The sequence below is a fragment of the Netta rufina genome (assembly GCF_964035555.1).
Source record: "Netta rufina genome assembly, chromosome: 1".
Taxonomy (NCBI): Eukaryota; Metazoa; Chordata; class Aves; order Anseriformes; family Anatidae; genus Netta; species Netta rufina.
In genome coordinates this window covers 170,438,397-170,457,622 of record NC_140123.1, presented here as the reverse complement: position 1 = coordinate 170,457,622, position 19,226 = coordinate 170,438,397, and the positions used below count along the sequence as shown (strand labels likewise).

Genomic DNA, 19,226 nt, shown 5'->3' with positions numbered 1-19,226 from the left:
ACTTGCTGCTAAAATGTTTTTAAAAATCAACCTGGACACCACTGTTAGGAGAAGTTAACTCCATGCTTTTTCCCTCAAACAGCAGCTGATGATGAAGGGAAAGGTACATCTAAATCATGTTTAAACATCTCCCCACTTTTTTGTTTGGGGAAAAATGCCCTTAGGTACTGTTGCTAATGGCAGATTGTTTAGAAATGGAGTGATTTAACAAAGAGTTAAACTTTTTAAAATGTGACCATGAACTAATATAAGCCTTGAGACAGACAGACTGACCTCCTGTGCTTTTTAGTGCTATATTGTGTCTGAGCCTTATCTTCAGAAAAATCTTAAAGGGATTTAGCACCATAATTGTTTTTTATTACCGAATGTCCCACTCAAATTATTTTTTGCTATAATGTATTTGTAGGATCCCGTGCCTCTGTATTAACATTAGCATGTCCAGTCTGTTGGAGGAAGGCATTGTTCTGATCACTCCACTCCCCACCTGCTGAAGGCTGTTGGTCTGCACTTCCTTTCTGAGAGGCCAGTGGGTTTCTGCTAATAACCAGTTCCAGCTTATTGCCAGATTCTGCGATGAGGGGCACAACCAGACAGCAGTCAAAGTCCCTGGTGCGAACATGGTTTACCTGAACGATTAGAAGATTGATTTTCATTATTACTTTAAGAAAAAGAAATACGATCACAAGACAAACAGATTCATCCTTGAGACCATGAAAGCTGACTTAAATCTTGCAGCTAGAGAACAGCCCGATAAAAGACCATTTAACTGTGGTATCTGTCTGATCTGAAGACATCAATGAAGTTTTTTACTTCCTGTTTAATGGAATGTGGCTAAAATGGCCTTACTGGCCTCGGTGATAGTGGTTGTCAGGAGTCACAATGCCTGTTCCGTATACATGTATGATACTTAACAGCACATAATTTTTCTCACTTTCACAGTATTCATCAATTTAAATGCCACAGCCCACATCTAAAGCTTCTGTTTATGTTTTCTCTGGTATTTATTAATACAGAAACATTCTATTGGCCTAGTTGACAATAAATAAATAACTTTTTCCCTCACAAGCCAACTTGGCACTGCACTAAGCGTGGCGCTCTGTGTTACACTATTACAACTATGGCGATCAGCAGCTTGGATTAAGCACAGAAACAATTTTCAAGTCTGTATCAAGAACAGGAAAAATTACAAATCCATCTGGAAATGCCTTGGGAAATTCTAACTTTCCAGTAAGCATTTTTATGTCTCCTTTGAAGTTCTGAAATAAATAATTTGTTTCTATAAATGTGACATAATAGAGAAAAATCTACTCTTACTTCTACTGCATAAAAGCCCAAATCACCATGAGGTGCTGCTGCCTTATCTAGGCTCTAAGTGATTTATACAGCCTGTGGCACAAAGCAATTAGGATAATTTTTTTCCTTCTTCCCATTTCCCCCACATCCTTTCTCAGCAGAAATAAAAAACAGCAATACTGCTCCTCATTGAAAATATAATAAGCAACACAGATAATAAGGTTGCTCCAAATGAGTGCTGACACAACTTCATACAGTTTTCTGCACGCACATCTGAGTACCCAGATCACACCCAGACACCATGCAGTATGGTTACAAATCCTTTTACAAAAATGCTGCTGTACGTCATGGCCGTTCATGCCAAACCTGTGTGGTGCCAGAAACATTACCTGCAGCAGCCTGTCGTATGGTTTCAAACCACCCAGATCGCCAGGGCCCGCTGGTCGAATGTTTTTAACATACACTCCTTTTTCCAACAAGCCATCTGAGACACTAAACCCAAAGTCTTCTCCATCAGTGTCCTTGTACAAAGTTACCTGCGGAGGTAATGTGATGTGATGATAAGGTGGGAAAAAAAAGCATGTGCACATTTCTACAAGCACTTGGCAGGTCTCCTTCCTAGGCTTAGTTCATGTTCGAGGGACCACTTACCTACTACGTGGTACTTCTAGTATTATATGGGAGATGACCCCATTTTTACATCATATTAAGGATCTCAGAAGCTTCCTTATCCTTCAGTAATAAGCAGTGCTCTTCACTTCTACTTAACAGCTGGAAACGTGTTTTCTACGCCATGTTTTGTGGCATGATTTTTTTTTCTGAATCTTACTCTTTTGCTGTCCTGTTCTCTAGTCACCAGGATACCCAAGTACAAAGCATTAGCTTGGTCAGCCAATTAGGTTTTGTTTCTCTTAAGTAAATCAGTAAATTCTTTAATTGTAGGCTTTGGGGTTTAACAACATGTCTTGCGATTCACTCATTCCATTTTTGACTCTGAGAGCGTAATTAGTTGCCCCAAATGTCTGAATCTAGTCTAAAACAGGCTGTAAAATCAGCTGAGCTTACTTTAAGCTACAGGTTCCACCCCCTCCTTCCCAAATGATGAGGCTTTGTGTGGCATGGGTAAGAAATTAACTGAAAGCTATCCATATAATCTCTCCACAGGGAACTGATCATTTAATTGCAGCCAACAGTCTCAATTCAATCACAGGAGTGTGAGTGCTGCTAACAAGACTTGGCATTTGGGGATTTCGATGGTGAAGGCTGATGTGCAGTAATAAAGACCTGGCCTAAACCAAACCATCACCTGTGTCATGGCTCCGGGAGCTGCCACAGGGCACAAATACCACTGGCACCTTGATCCCCAGCCAGCCTTCTTTGTTTTGGCCAGGTGATGGCCAGCCCTGCAAGGCCCAGTCTCAGCAGTGCTCAGTATAAGAGTTACAATGCAGACTTCTAAGAAAGCACAAACACGGCTCCTACAAGGACCCACAGGAGGGGAATTCTGCACAAAACCAATTGTGTTAGTGCAGGTGTGTTAGTTACAGAGGTAAGAGACGGCCATTCAACAGTAGGACATAGAAGTTAAAGCTGTTAGGAGGAGGTTTTCCAAGCATTCGGAGAATTAGTGCTTTGCAGGCAGTTTTGTTATTTTAGTTTTTTGATAGAACGGAATTCAGAAACTTCTTTGTAAGTATACTTAGTTTTTTATTCCTTTAGGGGTGTTTTTTTTTTCCTTGCTTCTCTCTCACATCAGGAGGGCAGACCAGCTGCTGTAGCGACAGCACCATTTTGTCTGTACAAGTGGATGGAGCATCACTGGGCTGCTGTGAAAACATCTCTGCCTCATGCTGCAGTAAGCACAAATATCCACACACGGTATTCATCCCTGACTTTCACATCTGTTCTTCCTCTTCCCTCGCTTTCCTCCCTTTGTACAGTACAGTGAAGTAGAAAGCCATGCCTAAAGTCCTGTTAATTAAGCTGGAGGCCTTCTCTTTTCCAGTGACGGGTTCTCTTTTTCAGTCTGTGACCTCCATTTCAAACCTCCCAGTGACCGCTGAGCTTAAGCTGTCTTTGCTCCCATTTTCCCCTGACCTAACTTGTCAGTGAAGCTTTCATTATCCATCTCAGCGTGCATTTTAAGAGTCAAAGGGCATTTCACCTACTGACAAATCCATCTGCAAATTCAATATATTTCATCTGAGAAGGATTTTAATTTGTATCGACAGCTGGTGTCAGCAGGACTCTGGGAAACCTCTAACAATTTGTTATCCACAGAGACATTTGTTTGTGATACCACAGCCCATCTAACATTGTTTGGTCTGAAGTATGTTTGAAGCTGCTGTGGATGTGCCACAAGACGAACAGTATCACAAGAATAAAAACAATTGCTCCCACACTCCCCCCTCCAGAAAACAAAAAATAAAGAAGGAGGGAGATTTATTTTGTTAATTGACAGATTTGTGTGCTTTTCCTGGCATGAGGTAAAAATAATTAGCACTGTACCAAGACAGAAATCCTCTTATAAATAACTTTTTTTCCACACTGTCATGAAGGGTAGGAATGCTTCCTGTTAACTGCTTCGTAAAGAAGCCTTGAAAACTAAACATAAAACCAGGATACAAGGCCTAAGAGGAGACAAGACTTAAAATACCATGTTCTTCTGGCACAGATGGCACCATTTTTTAAAAGGAACTTCCCACTCGTTCCTTTTCTTTTCTCCTCCCTCTTCCTTCAGGCCCTGGAGTTAAGTGGAGGTGGATCCAACCTCAGAGGAAGTACTAAACCATACGAAACAGGGCTCTCTGAAGTCATTTAGGCTCTACTCTTGCTGTAAGGCAGGATCAACTGCATCTAACCCATTTCTGAAAGACATTTATCTGTCCTGCTTCTTAAAATCTCCACTGATGGAAACCCCACAGTCTATTAAAGTAATCCCTTCCAGTGCTTCAGCTATTTTCCCTCTGTCTAAACTAAATCACCCTTGCTGAGACTTAAGCCTGCTGCTAGCCACAAAGAACGAGGAAATCACTTTATTCTCTCCTCTGCAGTTATGTGAAACAAGGAGTGTTTTTCTCTGGGCTCTGCTTGGTAGGACAACATCCCTCTTTATCTTTCAGACCCCAAACTGGGCACTCTGTTACAGTCAAGACCTTACCAAAGCCACGACAGAGCGGACAACAATTCTGCAGGCACTACAGGCAGTGGTCCTAGTTAAATGCTCTAGGACAGTGTTGCCTTTTTTTCTATTCTTAGTATGTGGTCTAACAGCAAACAAAATATGCACAAGTTCTGCTCTGCAGGTCTACAGAAGTGCCATTCCACATTAGCATTAGGGCTACTTCTTTTTACGGCAGCATATATTTCTAAAAGAGAATCTCAGAGAAAAAAAACACTGCTACCTGAAATACTCTGATTTTTATTTAATAATGAATATGGGCAAAGCCTTAACCACACAGGTTTCTCATCTTCATTTGCCACTAATGCAGCTGATCTGGAGGGGATGAGGTTGTAGGCAATTCATGGAACACCTACATCTTCCTATGTATTATATGCACTTTGATCAACACTGTTTGGAAGTTTTGACCTCAATAGCAAAATCTCAATTGTAGATGATTTGTTAGACTTTTAAATTTGCATTAGGAGCCTAAGGGGAAAGGAAAGCTGAAATAGAAATTTAATTCATATTTCATAAGCAATTAAATAGTTACAAATTTTAAGCAGAGGCTTACAGGTTTTGAGCTAGTTTCTGTGCCTCTCCTCCCTCTCAATTCTAGAGGAAAAATGTTTAATTTAAATTTATATGTCTTGCATAGATTAGATATTGAGAAATTTTAACCAATGATAATGTTAGGTTAATGCCTACTTGCAGCAATAATGTTGAAAAATTATCTTATGTCTTGAGCATATTTTTGCTCTCAGAGGAATGCTTGGTCTATGCAACTTTTAAAAATGGTCTGTTATGATTTTAAGAAAAACATTAATCTATATGCTTACCTAAGTAGAAAAATCAAATAAAGGCATTAATTCAATTTGGGTAGCGATATGGTGTTCAGCTAAATTAAATGCTGCTGATTAAACCATCTAGAATAAATGTTTTAAGAGATCTGTACGACACGTCTCAATCCTAGCTTCCCCAGGACAAAAGTAGTTAAAATAATTGTTTGATGAATACAATGCAGTGAAGTTAAGGAATAGCAGTGATGAATTCAGGTTAACTTGCTGCAAGGTTTGCAGCATTAAGTAAAATAATTCTCAGGGCCGTGTTACCCTTCTGACAAGTACGCATCTGAGAAGGACAAGCTGGTAACATAACTTACTCATCTGTGTTTATAGCCTGAGGAGTTTTATCCAGTCTTATTCTCGCTTACCATATACAGCTAGACCAGCAATTTATGCATTTCGGTTTTTATGTGTGGCTTTTCCTTCAATGAAATATTGCTACAATGAGAGCTACAATGAAATATTGTAGCTCTCTCCCAATCAGGTTATGAAAAACAGTGGAACATCTTCCTTGGCTGGCCCATCCCACTGTAATCAAACTAAGGTATGAATTCTGATCTGTAGGGCACGTAGGTCCTGACTCAACACATGAGCAAAATCATTGCACTGAGGTAGTAAATAAGCACCTGCACTGTCCTGCTGAAGGCACTACGAAAACTCAGCAGTGTACAGTTGTGGACATCCTTGAATGTCTCACTGAAGTAAGTCTTAGGCAAGCTCTATCTTAGCTTGTATTTCAAGGACTGCTTATACCATCACAGTTTTCCAAAGCAGTTATTAGTTCATTTGTTGCCCTGTCAGTGGCCCAAATGATTGAGACATTTGCCTGCAAGAGGGCAGAGCACATTAGCCAGCAAAACTTGTTACAAAAAATACTTAAACTGAGGAATTTCTCTGACATCGAATTCCCAGTCATTCTTGAGGCACTGCAGCTGTTTTGGAAAACCGACTGGACAAATTTTCCTTAAGAAATAGAAACCGAACAGGTTATTCATGTTAAACTAGAGGTCTATGTCAAAAATTAAGGAGGGAAGAGAAAGTAAAAGGCACATCGCTACACAAGAACCAGTAAGAAAACTAACCAGGAAGAACTTACTAAGATAAGCATAAATATAAAACCAGCCCATGATGCCTGGGTTAACCTGCCTGTGTCATCATAGGGGTATAAACATACTTTAGTGAACTGGCCCATAAGATCCAGTCACAGGTTTCTATTTTTCTTAAATGACTGGATTAAAGATTGTAAACTATAGTGCAAGTTTGACTTTTAGACTTTTAGAAAGGAAATGACTTCATGACAGAACAAACAGTGTAAGCAAACTCAACATCACTTCAGCAGACCATGAAAAAGCAGGTACATTGTCTCAACAAAACACAAAAATTACTTAAATGGAAGGTCACAGCAATCTTTACAACAACAACAAAAAATAGTAAAAAAAAAAAAAAATAAAAATCTCTAGCACAGGGTATTTTTTACTGACCAGTACTTAAGAGCTAACAGCTCTAATACAGCACTAACTCATTAGTAGCAAGCTGACTTCCTCTCAAGCAAAAGATTTGTTTCATCAATCATGAAAGGCTGGTTTTATAATCCACAGAAATATCTTTGCTGAATGTGAGTGCACCATTTAATGCCTGCTGGTGTAGTTTCATCTTTTATCTCACATTTACTTTCCACTCCAGAAAACTGAGCACAGTAACCAACCCCATTAATCACTTCATATCAAGCTGGAAATACAAATAGCTTAAAACTATCACAACACACCCTATTGACTACTTACATCGACAATTTATTCATTGTCCAAATGCAAGATCCACTCTCCAGTATCTTCTATAAACATTCGTTTAGCACATACTCACTGAGACTTACTAAGCTAAAGTGAATGAACTGTGAACTAAACTCTGAAACTGTGGGTGTCCCATCCCTGGAGGCATTGAAGGCCAGGCTGGATGGGGCTTTGGGCAACCTGGGCTGGTGGGAGGTGTCCCTGCCCATGGCGGGGGGTTGGAGCTGGGTGGGCTTTAAGGTCCCTTCCAACCCAAACTATTCTGTGATTCTATGAAACCCGCAAGGACTAGAAAGCAAACCAACCCTCTTGAGAGTGACGACACATGAAATTTAAAAGAAATTTCTCCATGCTTCTGTCTCCTCTCTGGGAAAAACTCAGACCTTCAAGAGGAAGACGGTGCAGGAGATGGGATGCTCATTCCCATCAAGGAGAAGAGCATTGTAACATTCCCCACAGTTTTGGGATCTGGTTGCTGTTATGGCATTACTGGGCTTGAGATTTCAACCAGCATGGCATTTACTGTGCATATTTAAAGATAATTTATCCATTACTTCCTTGGGGTGTAGAGCCACCTTAATATCTCTGTGTGATTTCAACAGTCTTGACCAGTGAAAAGTTGCATAGGCTGAAATTTTAAAATCCTTTTTATAGCAAACGAATTATAAAGAGACGTGAAACAATAGCTAATTTGAAGTACATTCTATATTGTATACATCGAGTATCATGTACTTGATTCAAAATGAGTGTTAATTTGAAGAAGGACCAATGGGAGCCCCAAACCCCCCTGAGTAATTTTCTAAAGAAAAGTATTTTCTAGAGATTAAACTTTGTTTTTTTTTTTTTTTTAATGAACACATTTTGCAGAGATGAGTTATTGGTATTGTCAATTCAAATTACCAGTGGATCCTCCTTGCAAAAGAGCAGTCCCTTTTGAGGATTTGTTGCAAAAGTAAATAGTAGACAAGGATGCATCTTATTTGTTTGTTTTCCCCATAAGGATATATCATTAATGTTTTTGTACGAACTAATATGCATGGCCCCAGAATTACATCTGTGAAGCCATTATAAAAAGTGCTTACTGTATTGCCATACATAATTAGATTCCCTATGCTGAATATATTATTTCGAAACTGTCAGAAGAAAAATTACAGACCTTGTGTAACTCCACAGGAGTTGGTGACATGATTTCTTTCATTTCTTGCTTAAATTTTCTCATAACCATGGACTTTCTCCCCACATCTGATGGCAATGTGTTGCTACGAGTAGTTTGACTGTAATGTGGCCTTACAGTGCTTCTTTCCTGGAAGCTGGCTTGTCTTCCCAGCTGGCTACGAGGTTGTGGGTTTTCATGATTCAAACTCATTGTACTTCCTGACATAATTGTGGCCTAGAGCATTAATGAACAGGTTAATTTTTAACACAGAATGTGGGTTAAGTAAGCGGTTAATTCATAGCAGTAAGAAAAACTTCTCTATTTTTTGTTAAAACACAATCACTCAGGGCACAGCAAAAGGCAAGAAGACAGATGTTCAATCTGCTTGCAAGTCACTATAAAATACAGAACCACAACAAAACACAACAACAGTAACAAAACCCTACAGGCAAAAGTTTTCAGATGGCATTTCCAACTAAAATACTGAGCACTGGAATGGCTATGCTGCTAAGCTAGTCTCCTGGCAGGCAGGACTGAAGAGTGCATAGTATAACTGTTTATTTAAAACATTTGACATGTAAATAAAATGACACGTAACTTGTGGCGTAATTACATTTGTTGGAATTGGATCTATAGGAGGATGTTTACAAGACAGAGTGGGTGTACAAGGCGGAAAAAAAAGTCAGCAGAGTGTGAAGGCAGCACTAGACTCAGCACTGGCAGGGACAGTGCCTGAACGGGGGAAACTGAGCACAGGTAAGCTCCCTGCTCTGAAAGACCTTTTGCATAATGTGCATTATGCAAAAATGCACATTGCAAGAGTAACTACCTCAGCTAGCACTATTACCTCAGAGATACAACCCCCTGTCTCAGTAAAAGCTATCCTTTTATGTTACATGAAAGAAGATGCAGAGCGTGAAATCTTGAACGAAGACAACAGGAGTCATCTCATCCACTGGCTGGAACGGACTGACAGGAAAAGTACTCGTGCACAGCAAGGAGGCTCCTCTGTTGTGAAAGAATTTCTGCTTGAGGGAACGGGAGGTGGAAGTGCTTTGGCACTGCCACCATACAGCCGTGCAGCCTGTTGCTGCTGACAGCATGGGGTACACTGAATTTCCTGTTTGTTCTCCCTGGCACTGATGGACAAGTGAAATGGGAAATTAAACGGCCATAAGCTGAACTCTGACTGGGACAGGATGCAGGCAGCCTGCTTGAAAATGAGAAGTGAAAATGAAGTGGGGAAAAATAGGAGAAAAACAGGCAAAGAAACGTTTGCTTCTGACTCTGGTGACCACGTCTGTCACCCGTCTTTTTCCCAGCTCCAGCACTACTTTCACTACAAGGTAATCTATTCTAGCTTTAATAGTCTCTCCTGTGCTCTGAAATGACGGATATTACACCTATTACACCCTGATGGAGCAAAAGCAGCTGGAGGACTTGGCAAACAACAGTTTTCTTTGCTCTTTGGCTGAAGACCTTGAAATGAAAAATGAGAAGGAGTCCTTGACTACGCGATGGTACTTCATAAAACAGAGGCATCGCCATTCTCAGCATCCTGTCACACTGAATTGGTCTCGCTTTCTTTTCAGATCTGTGGGTTGTGCAAGAAGATGATGCTCTAAATGATACAGCACCTGCAGTTCAGAATTTCACTTTTGTAAAAGGCTGAGGAAGACTCAGCCTCTTGAAGTAACTGAATTCTGGTCATCCTGAATGATCCATTTCCACTTCTGAATTGCCTACTTCCATATCCTTTTATTGTGCTCTGAATATTGAAAACTGCATGAGAAGCCTGTGGTACCAAACCATATCTAACTACGGAATTAAACCCATATAACATTTTCTCCTGCTTTTCTCTGGTTTGCAATAACAAATACATGAGAATCACATTTTGCTACCCACACATGCAATACAGAAGCCATAAATCTGAAGGAAATAAATTAATCTGAACTGAAAGACTTTCACCCAGTTATGCCATTCACATTCCTCCTGGCTGCTACAGGACTTCATGTAACATAAAAATGAAAATGAGATTCTGCCAGTTTCGCAGCTCCAGGAATTTAAAAGAACATAAAAGAAAATATTTTAGGACCTTTCATCCCACGGCTTTAAGTGGCAGTATAATCTTAATTGTTCCGATAAGAGAACTTAGAGAAAAGGTGATTACAAAAATAAAGACTCAAACTTACTCTGCCTCTTCCCCAACCCCACTCCACATACAATCTAACATGAAGCACGGTTAGATTTGCAATAAATTTCAGGGTGAAATTTGTTGCATCATGAAGAATTTACTGTATAACAAACACTTCTCACATTAGCAGAATTTTTTTTTTCAGCATGGTAAGATTATAGCCAAACGTTTTGAGAAGAACGTTTTGAGAAGACGATTTTCTTTTATGTTCATCTTAATCAAATTAAGTTTCAGTTTAAAAGACAACCTAAAACATGCTCAGAAAAGCTGCGTAAAGCGGCCATCAGAGAAGGGGATGCATTGCTGCAGGAAAGATGTGCCCACTTAGGAAGTTCTGCGCCATTTGCTGCCTGTGCAGACAGCCCCAGTGGTATGCACAGCAGAAGCTACAAGTCAAAAGCTCTGGGGTGAACATGTTTTATAGAATTTCAGTTGCATTGTACAAAAGAAAAATAGCTCTGGTTAGGGGCGGGGGAGGCAGCTGCACAAGCAAAAAATATAAACGTAAAGGGTAGGTACCAAGAGAGTCATGTTTCTCAAAGACAGACGCCTGTCAGCCTTGTCCTGTGGAGAGGGGTTAAAGCTTTTAAATGAATTGGTGTGATTAGTGCAAATTAAAAGAAAAAAAGGAGAAAATAAAATGAATGTAAACCAAACCAAAACCATTATATTTCTATATAATCGGAAAGAAAGGTTAAGATTGTTCTACCTCTAGTTCCCTCAGAATTCCTGACTGGCCACAGGTCTCTAAATCCTCCAGAGCCTGAGACCAGAAGTTTTCCTCCTGGTCAGCCTCGGTGTTATCATGGGTACCTGCGAAGCTAGATTTACAATGAGAGGTTAAAAAAGGTGTTTTATTTTTATTTTTTTCCTCTTGAAAATATATTTTACACATGTGCCTTGCCACAGATTGCAACTTGAATGACAGAAGGTTACGGTAGGTAGGCAGGAGAGTGGGGAGGTTGCTGGACATGCAGAGCCTGGACACAAGTCTTCTCACAGCCTGGCAGTCGCTTTCAACCTCACAGACTTCTCTCAGGGAACATGAAAAGAGCCCCAGTTTGACAAACAGCATCTTGCAAAAGAGGGGGGGTGGTGTTTTCACCTGATTCAGTCTAAGCAGCATTTATCATTATCAGTTTATCCCACCTGACTGCCACAACAGAAACTGCTCCAGTCATTTTACGTACCAACTGATGTGACAGGCACAGGGGAAGGATGAGGGACGGAAAGAACAAAAATTGCCCTTTTGGTGGCAGCAAGCTGTTACTTTGGAGCAGCTGCCCATGGACTGCAGCTAGAGATGCTTAATATAAACAGAGCAAACACTGTCATGGAAGCATCTCAGGCCTTGCTTGACAAACTGTGTATTACTGAGAACAGCACCAATGTAGCACTGTTAACGTAATAGCTTTTAAATAGAGGAACTGCCCAGCACAACCAACAACAGCTTGAATGCTTCCCACATGATACTCTGCCTCAGAGATGCTTTCTTACAGCTACGATCAGTCAGGCAGGCAATGGCCAGCCGTCTGGATCTCCTAATGCAATGATTCTCCAGCTAGCATCAGTGTCACTGCTGAGATATTGCAATAGACAGAAATGGTGAGAATACCTACTCAGAGCACAGATGCAATTCCTCCCAGGCAAGATAAGAAAATATTTAAAACATGGTTTTGGAAAGATCCTTAACTTCTGAAATTAGCTCTTTCAATCAGCCTAAGTAGTTTTTTTTTTAACTGCTAACATCGAACATCGACAAATTAATCCAATCCAATACCTTCTTTATATTGGATACTAATATTGTAACATAGAATGGAGCTTGAGTTAATGAACAGGATTGTATGCCTGTGACGGCAAAGGCTGGGCTTTCTAGAACAGGATCTCCATTCCTTCTGACTCCAGTGAAACCTGAAATGATGATGCCTGTAAGTCTGGACCTCCTTTTGGCTGGAACAATTCCTCTTTTGGGTCCCCTCACCTCCTCTTTTGATTTTTCCCTGAGTCTTGTCTCTTGTGTGAAATGCTCAACTTTTTCATCTCCATTATAGCCACATTAATAAACTGATTTGTAGCTGAGCTGCTGCATCAAAAAAAAAAAAAAAAAGAGATTCCAAATCATTTCTCATCTAATTTGTTTTCCCTGAAACAAAACCCGAGAGATTGATTTTATGTCATGTGAAATATTGTTTGAGCTGTAACAAATATATTTGGTTCTCAAATCGATGCTCATTCAAAGAGCCATCAGAAATTTAGATACACAAAAGTGCTGAAGGAGAGGTAGTGGGACAGATATGAAACCACAGGTGCCTGTGATTTGGTTCTTATTGACATGCAAGAGACCGAGTGTTCCCCTGCCACTCTCCACTTTTTTTTTTCCTCCATCAGGAGGTGATAGAGTATTCTAGGATCTGGCACACTCACTCCTGTAGGTAATGTTTTAAACAGCAAAACATTTTCCCTGGAGCAGGAACTGTAACTGACTTGTCCTACCTGTCAGTGGTAGGTAGAAACAAGGCTACAGAGCAGTTTCTGCTCTGGTTTCACTCACATGCCAACTGAAATGTCATTGTCACTCAGTGGCATGTTAGTGATGTGCCTTCTGCTTTCACCCATTTTTTCTCCTTTTTCTCCTTTTAACTGTTTTTACTTTCTTCCATCTCTCCCTTCCCTCTGCCCCAGTCCAGTTGGATCTCACTCCTGTGCACTCTTTGTTTTCCTACCTGGGAGTATTCCACTCTTCCAGCTGTCCCCCACCTTTCCTTTGCCCACCAGAGGCACCTTTCCACAGCTTGCCCTCTTTCTTCATGCTCCTGATGCTCTCTCCCCCTGACCTTTCTACAGAAGTTTGCTTTAAATGGTTTTCTTGATTGTCTCCCAACGTCTCAGTCTCTTTCTGTTGCCACATATTCTTGGAAGCTGTGCTACACAAAATAAAGGTAAGAAAAAATTACTTTTTAGTGTTAGAGAACAAGACAGAATGATTAGCTAGGGGCAGAGAAGAGGTGTTTTTCTGGAGACCCCTCTAACAGGCAGGAAAAACAGATGTACCCTTCCCAAATTCTCCCCTACTTGGTATAGGAGCACCATCAATTGCTGTGGATAAAACTACTGCTCTCAGATTAAAGACAGTTACTTGTTAAGAATGGGAAGTATGAAGAAAACGACATTCACTTCCTTTATTAAATGTTGTCCACTAACAGCCTATGAAAACTTCTGATATGCTTCTGGCCAGTAGGGACCAAAGGAGCTGGGTAAAGGGTGAGTGTTTACACTTGCCCAGATCTCAGCTATCATCTTGACAGACTTGTCTCCAGACAAAATGCCACTGGGCAATCTGCTCTATCTGAGGATTTAGCATTCAGCTCCTGAAAAGCTGCATTGCCATCTAAGTTTTGCCTTGATTCACAGATTTAAAGGACCCTTATCCAGTAGGTTTATATAAGAATGGTTTTCTGTAGTACTAAGCTTGAATTTGTCACAGACTGAGACTTCAGGCTCATCATGTTGCTATGACAAGAAACTGTATTTCTAACTAAAGAAGTGCATGTCTGCAAGTCTTGACAACAGGTATAAAGAGCACTGAAATCTTTCTGTGCTGTCTGTCTGCCTTTCTCCGAGGAAGCACTTATTGGGCAGGAATTATCACCCAGGTCTCTGTAGTGGTTCCACTGCTGGATCATCGTTAGAACAGAGAATAAGAGATTTCCATTTTTTTGCATCTTTTGCTGCCTCTGAGCAATATCAACCAAGTCTTTTTCCCTCAGAAAATTCTTCTGCCTGCAAAGGAATTCACTGAAGAGGGGATTTACTTCTCAGAAGAGGAATGCAAGGCAGAAAATATCTTGTCCAAAGCTATGCATGGGCATGCATATTTCTACTACGGCCACTTTGTTCTCCCACTGAACCACTGCAGAGCTCTAAAGCATTTCTGGAAGAAGGCTGTAATACCTGCTTCTTTGCCAAAACCAAAATGAAGAATTTTCATGGAAGACAAGATTAACATGCTGGTTGTCTTTGTCCACTTCCTCTTATAGGGTTATTTTTGTGAAGTGGAAAACAGAGCAATTAACTTTTGAAGCTTACCCAAGGGAATGCCCTACTTTATTTTTTTATTTTTTAAGTAACTGAAAATAAATATATGCCTTGGTTTTAGCATCATAATCTTTGACAAATGTCATTCATCTACTCTGATAAGTTTCATAAAGTATAAATACCATATCTTATATTTAAAGGAAGAGCTGCTACAGCTGAGTTAGAAAAACATAATTTCATTCTAGACAACGTGTCCCTTTTTAAGGCACTGCTACAGCTGCCAATAACAAAACAGAAACTTGTACAAGAACTTACCTGCTTGCTGTAGGTCGGTCCCATTCCTCATCGCTCAGTACTGGGTCGTGGAATGGGTGGTTTCGTGGTCTGCTTGGAGGGGACAAGCTGCCCCTCTGTTTAGGACTCCTCCATTCATAGGCATTGAAGTTGTATCCTGAAGCCTGATAGCTGGGTCCTAAAAAGGAGAATTATATACTTATGCTACTGTATATGTTTTAATGACAAAAAAGTACATCTTTGAAGCTAGGTTTTCTGGACATTGAATGTGGACTTATAATTGCTTCCTCTTACCTCACTTCTGCTCTCGTATTCAGGTATTTAGAAGAATAAATTACCTAAATTATGCCCCAAATTATTGGTGCTCTAGAGCTGCTTCTGTGAAAGCCAGTCAAAAGTAAAATCTTAAACATATCCAACACAGGTTTCCTACTCTTCGTGTCTCAGCTGTTTCTGATTTGTGCTGGACTTTTTCACAAGTTTATCAATTTCCAGTTTGACTTCATGCATGAAATTATTCATATTAGTGAATAAGTAGTTATGAATATTAGCCATGTGTTGACATGGTCACGTGTAAAATATCCCAAAATAAACCTAATTTGTTAAGGAAAAAAATGCTTCAGACCTATTAAAAGGTTTGCAAGGATGCATTAAAAGAAACAAACAAACCTGAACCATTTTCAGATGACAAGACAAGACAGATTTTTCTGCCTCTTAGTACTTTTCTAATGTAAGCAATGTAATTAAAACTTAGTGACATACTAGTGTCAATTATGCCCCCTGCTAATATGCATCATGGTTATCTAGATGCATAAGTTGGCATGGTGCAGAGGCTCCCGAGTGACCTTTACCTGGATTAAATGCCACAAGAGGAAGGAGGGTGACTGTCTCGGCACCATAGAGTCAAGGACTCATTAATACAGGTTCAGGACTGCTGTCACAGCCCAGCTCTGCTCTGCATGGTTGTGCTGCCTTATGTAAAGGCCAACACGTGAAATCTCCGTACCATGCATGTTTGTGTAGGGGGGCTTGTTCCTAGCTGAGCTACTCCATTTCACCAGGGCTCTGAAGTCTCACAAGGGCCACACTTGCCTAGGACAAACAGACACCCGTTGAAAGCTCATCTTGCAGACAGAGATTTCTCTATCACCTATTTCCAAATGTTTCAAGACGGTGCAAGTGGCATCAGGTAGCTTTGACATCTGCACTGTTTTTTTTTTTTTTTTTCCTGTGAGCTTACATCATAAAAGCAACATTGGTATTAGCTCAATAGCTTTACCGAATTAACTGTAATTTGGATTCCAAGTAGGAACCTGACAAGACTCTGGCTTGTAAGTGATGTATCAGAAAGAACACGCAGATTTGCTCATCACAACTTCGTGCTGATCTGTTATGCAAAACCCAGTAAGGTAGAGCTGCTGTATATATATCTCATCTTGACATATTCCTCTTTTGGTCTTTTCTGATGTGCATAGTGGATTAGGAAATCAGTTTTGTTGATGAGTAACAAATGCCACTGCTGTCACCTCTCTAAAGAGGGCAATTCACTTCCATAAATCACTCTGGACTTGTCTCCCTCAAACCCCATGCAACTACAGAGTTGTGTGCTTTTCTCCAGCTAACTGGCAGACATTATCACACTCCTGAATTCTAGGAAGGGTTTTGGTTGTGAAAATTGGACTGTTGTGTGGGGAAGGCTCCAGATTACCAAGGCAGATGCATCAGACAAAGGTACAAACTAGGGTGTTAATTCAAGGAGAGAAAGGATGGATCACCAGCATTAAATTAGTAACGAATAGGATAAAGCATTATCTGGTGCTCCAGAAACATTCTCCAAAATCCTCAATTTGCTTAGTCTGTGCTTATGCCAAGAAAGGTTTGGAAAGAAGCCAAACTCGGCTTGACAGGTCAAGACAGAATGAACTTTAGTAGAAATATGGGTCACATTAGTACCACACCAAGGGATAAGGTGCAACTCTGATTACACTCAGGCTGTTTAAACAGAGAAGTGCTCTGTACCCAGCCCAGATTGGGCTGATTTTCTTAGGGGAGCCAGAAAAAAATAATACGGTTTGAGATATTGGTTTAGTTTTTGGCATGAAGTCTGAATGATCAGGATTTAGCAGAGGACTCTGGGTCTGTCTTTTACACAGTTGAATAATTTGCTCCAGAAATCATTAGATCAGTCAGAAAATGAGAGCCATCATTTTGGCACTTTTTCAGAAATATTTCTCCCTAGGACTTAGAAAAATCAGAAGAAAATCTAACCTGATTTATTTATTTTGATAAGCTGACTAAGACTGTTAAAAACAGAAAAGGAGGCAAATTCATCCCAACTCTAACTCCAGTGAAATACAAATTACAGAGGAGGAGTTTAACTCATTACATTGAGTACTAAATAAAATGTTTATGTAACAGTAAGTTAAAAGTAAAATGCTGAAAAATGGAGTTTTAATGAAATGTATTGAGACTATCCTGTTGAAAGGAAAGAATATGACAAAATATATGCAGTAAGTCTAAGAAATATTTAAAAATTAAAAACCAGAAAAAAATGGCCATTAGCAGTGACATCAGCTGCTTCTTGATCTCATGTAGCTCAGCAGGTTTCAAAGGAACCGTTTTGCTTTACAAAAAAAAGCACCAGTGTTATCACTGAGCAGGCACACTGAAGAATAGCAGTGAAAATAACCAGCACAAAACTTCAGTCTGGATGGGTGATCTGCTGGGCCGTGCTCACACAACTCAGCTGTCTACCAGCCATGGACAACATGCTACCACCCATGCTCCTAGAAAGCCACAGAAAAACAGACAAATAAGAGTTGCAAGAATGTATGAAACCAGAGCAAGTGAGAAAAAATTATTTGAGGTAAAGATCTATCTGCTCAAATATCTGCAAGGTAGTGGGCACACCATTATTACTACGGAAATAATCACTTTAAAGTCTGTTAAACAAAAAATGCTGTGTGGAAGTTATTTTACTTGTTACCTAGATTACTACAAGATGACTGAGTTCCTCACTGCCTGAATAAATCTGTCTAATCTTCTACAAATTAAAATGGAATTACCTGAAAATCCTATCAAAACAGTAGTCAAACAGAAGCATAAAACTTAGTGTTAATGAAAACCATGTCTTTAAACAGAATGTTTGCTTCTGAGGGCTGAAAGTTAGGTGTACATGCTGCAGGAATGAGGAAGAAAAAGATTTACAAATCATAAGTAACACCTAATGTTCCCTCTTCAGCAGTTTATAATAAATCTGTTGTCCATTAAAATTACTGCACATGGGCACCAAATTCATGAACACCTTCAGAGTGGTCTGTGCCTTGCATTGATCTATATAAGAAAGATAAACTCATTTGGTTGCAGATGAGCTATGGACTTGGCCATTCAGATGTCAGAAATGCTAACAAAAGCCTGTTAACGTATTGATAAATGCTTTGTAACACACCGCATTGTCATAAAAGAATGAATCTGAGGCCAGCCAAGCGTAAGAAATCATGCTGCCTGGCAAGGTGTGTGGTCATAATGAGACACCAGCACATTACAAAGCACAAGATTTAAACTTGGTACAAATAAGATTCTCTTTAAGGCAAAGGAAATTCAACCATGAAGTCAACAGTTTCTACTTCAAATGCTGACTTCATTCTTGAGAGTACCTTGACTTCCAAAGCTGGTATCAATACCAGAGCCATCCCACGACTCTACTGCGCTGTCAACACTTGGGACTGTAGTAGAATAGATGTCTGAGAGTTTGCCAGATTTCTGTGCGGCAGAGGTTTCATCTTCAGCATCGCTCAGTTCATTTATGTGACCCACAGGGACAGAAAATTTCTTGGGACTGGTAGCTGAATAGGATTATAAGAAAAGGGGGGGGTGGGAGGTGATCATTGCTTTAGTGCAGTTCTAGGAGTATACTTTTTACTAATGACATGACATTTTTCCACGGATGGCCTAAATGCTTGTTAATCTGTAAAAACACACTCATTACAGACCACTGGTGCTACTTTGGCCATACTCACCATCTGTCTGCTTCTTGATTTTCAGAGTCACAGTTTCTCCTGCCATCTGTAATAAATGAATGGCTTCACTCAAAGGTTTTCCTTTCAGGCTGCTACTATTTATTGCTAGGATCCTGTCTCCTATGTGAATTGCTCCAGTTCTACAGTGAGAGAGAGGAGTAAAACATTAGAAGAGCAGCACAAAAAGCAACAAAGATAATTTGTCTGCATATTTGGAGGCATGAATGTCTCGTCTCTCTTACATTCTGCTTTCATAGCTGCATTATGGAGTAATCCTATTGTTAGAAATGCTTAAAGCAAGTCACCTTTGTTGTAGTGACAATAGCAGAGCTGAGGCGTGGAGAGATGGATTTCTGTGTTACTGCAGTAGTTAATAACCTATGGATGATATTCATGGCAGCCCACCTGTTTAAGAATACTCTCAGACAGCTCGATAAATCCTG

General features: G+C 40.1%; 1 protein-coding gene across 1 annotated transcript in view; it reads right to left on the bottom strand.

Annotated features, from left to right (window-relative positions):
* Window positions 1-389: 389 nt before the first annotated feature.
* Window positions 390-19,226, bottom strand: part of GRIP1 (glutamate receptor interacting protein 1) — a gene marked incomplete at both ends in the record, with an annotated part of 216,222 nt that continues 197,385 nt past the window's right edge. The window contains 9 exons of the mRNA XM_084282261.1: window positions 390-626; window positions 1,683-1,829; window positions 8,242-8,475; window positions 10,955-10,999; window positions 11,145-11,256; window positions 13,159-13,359; window positions 14,786-14,942; window positions 18,421-18,609; window positions 18,784-18,923. Of these exons, the coding sequence (XP_084138387.1) occupies window positions 390-626; window positions 1,683-1,829; window positions 8,242-8,475; window positions 10,955-10,999; window positions 11,145-11,256; window positions 13,159-13,359; window positions 14,786-14,942; window positions 18,421-18,609; window positions 18,784-18,923 (1,462 nt within the window). The remainder of the gene's footprint in view (window positions 627-1,682; window positions 1,830-8,241; window positions 8,476-10,954; window positions 11,000-11,144; window positions 11,257-13,158; window positions 13,360-14,785; window positions 14,943-18,420; window positions 18,610-18,783; window positions 18,924-19,226) is intronic.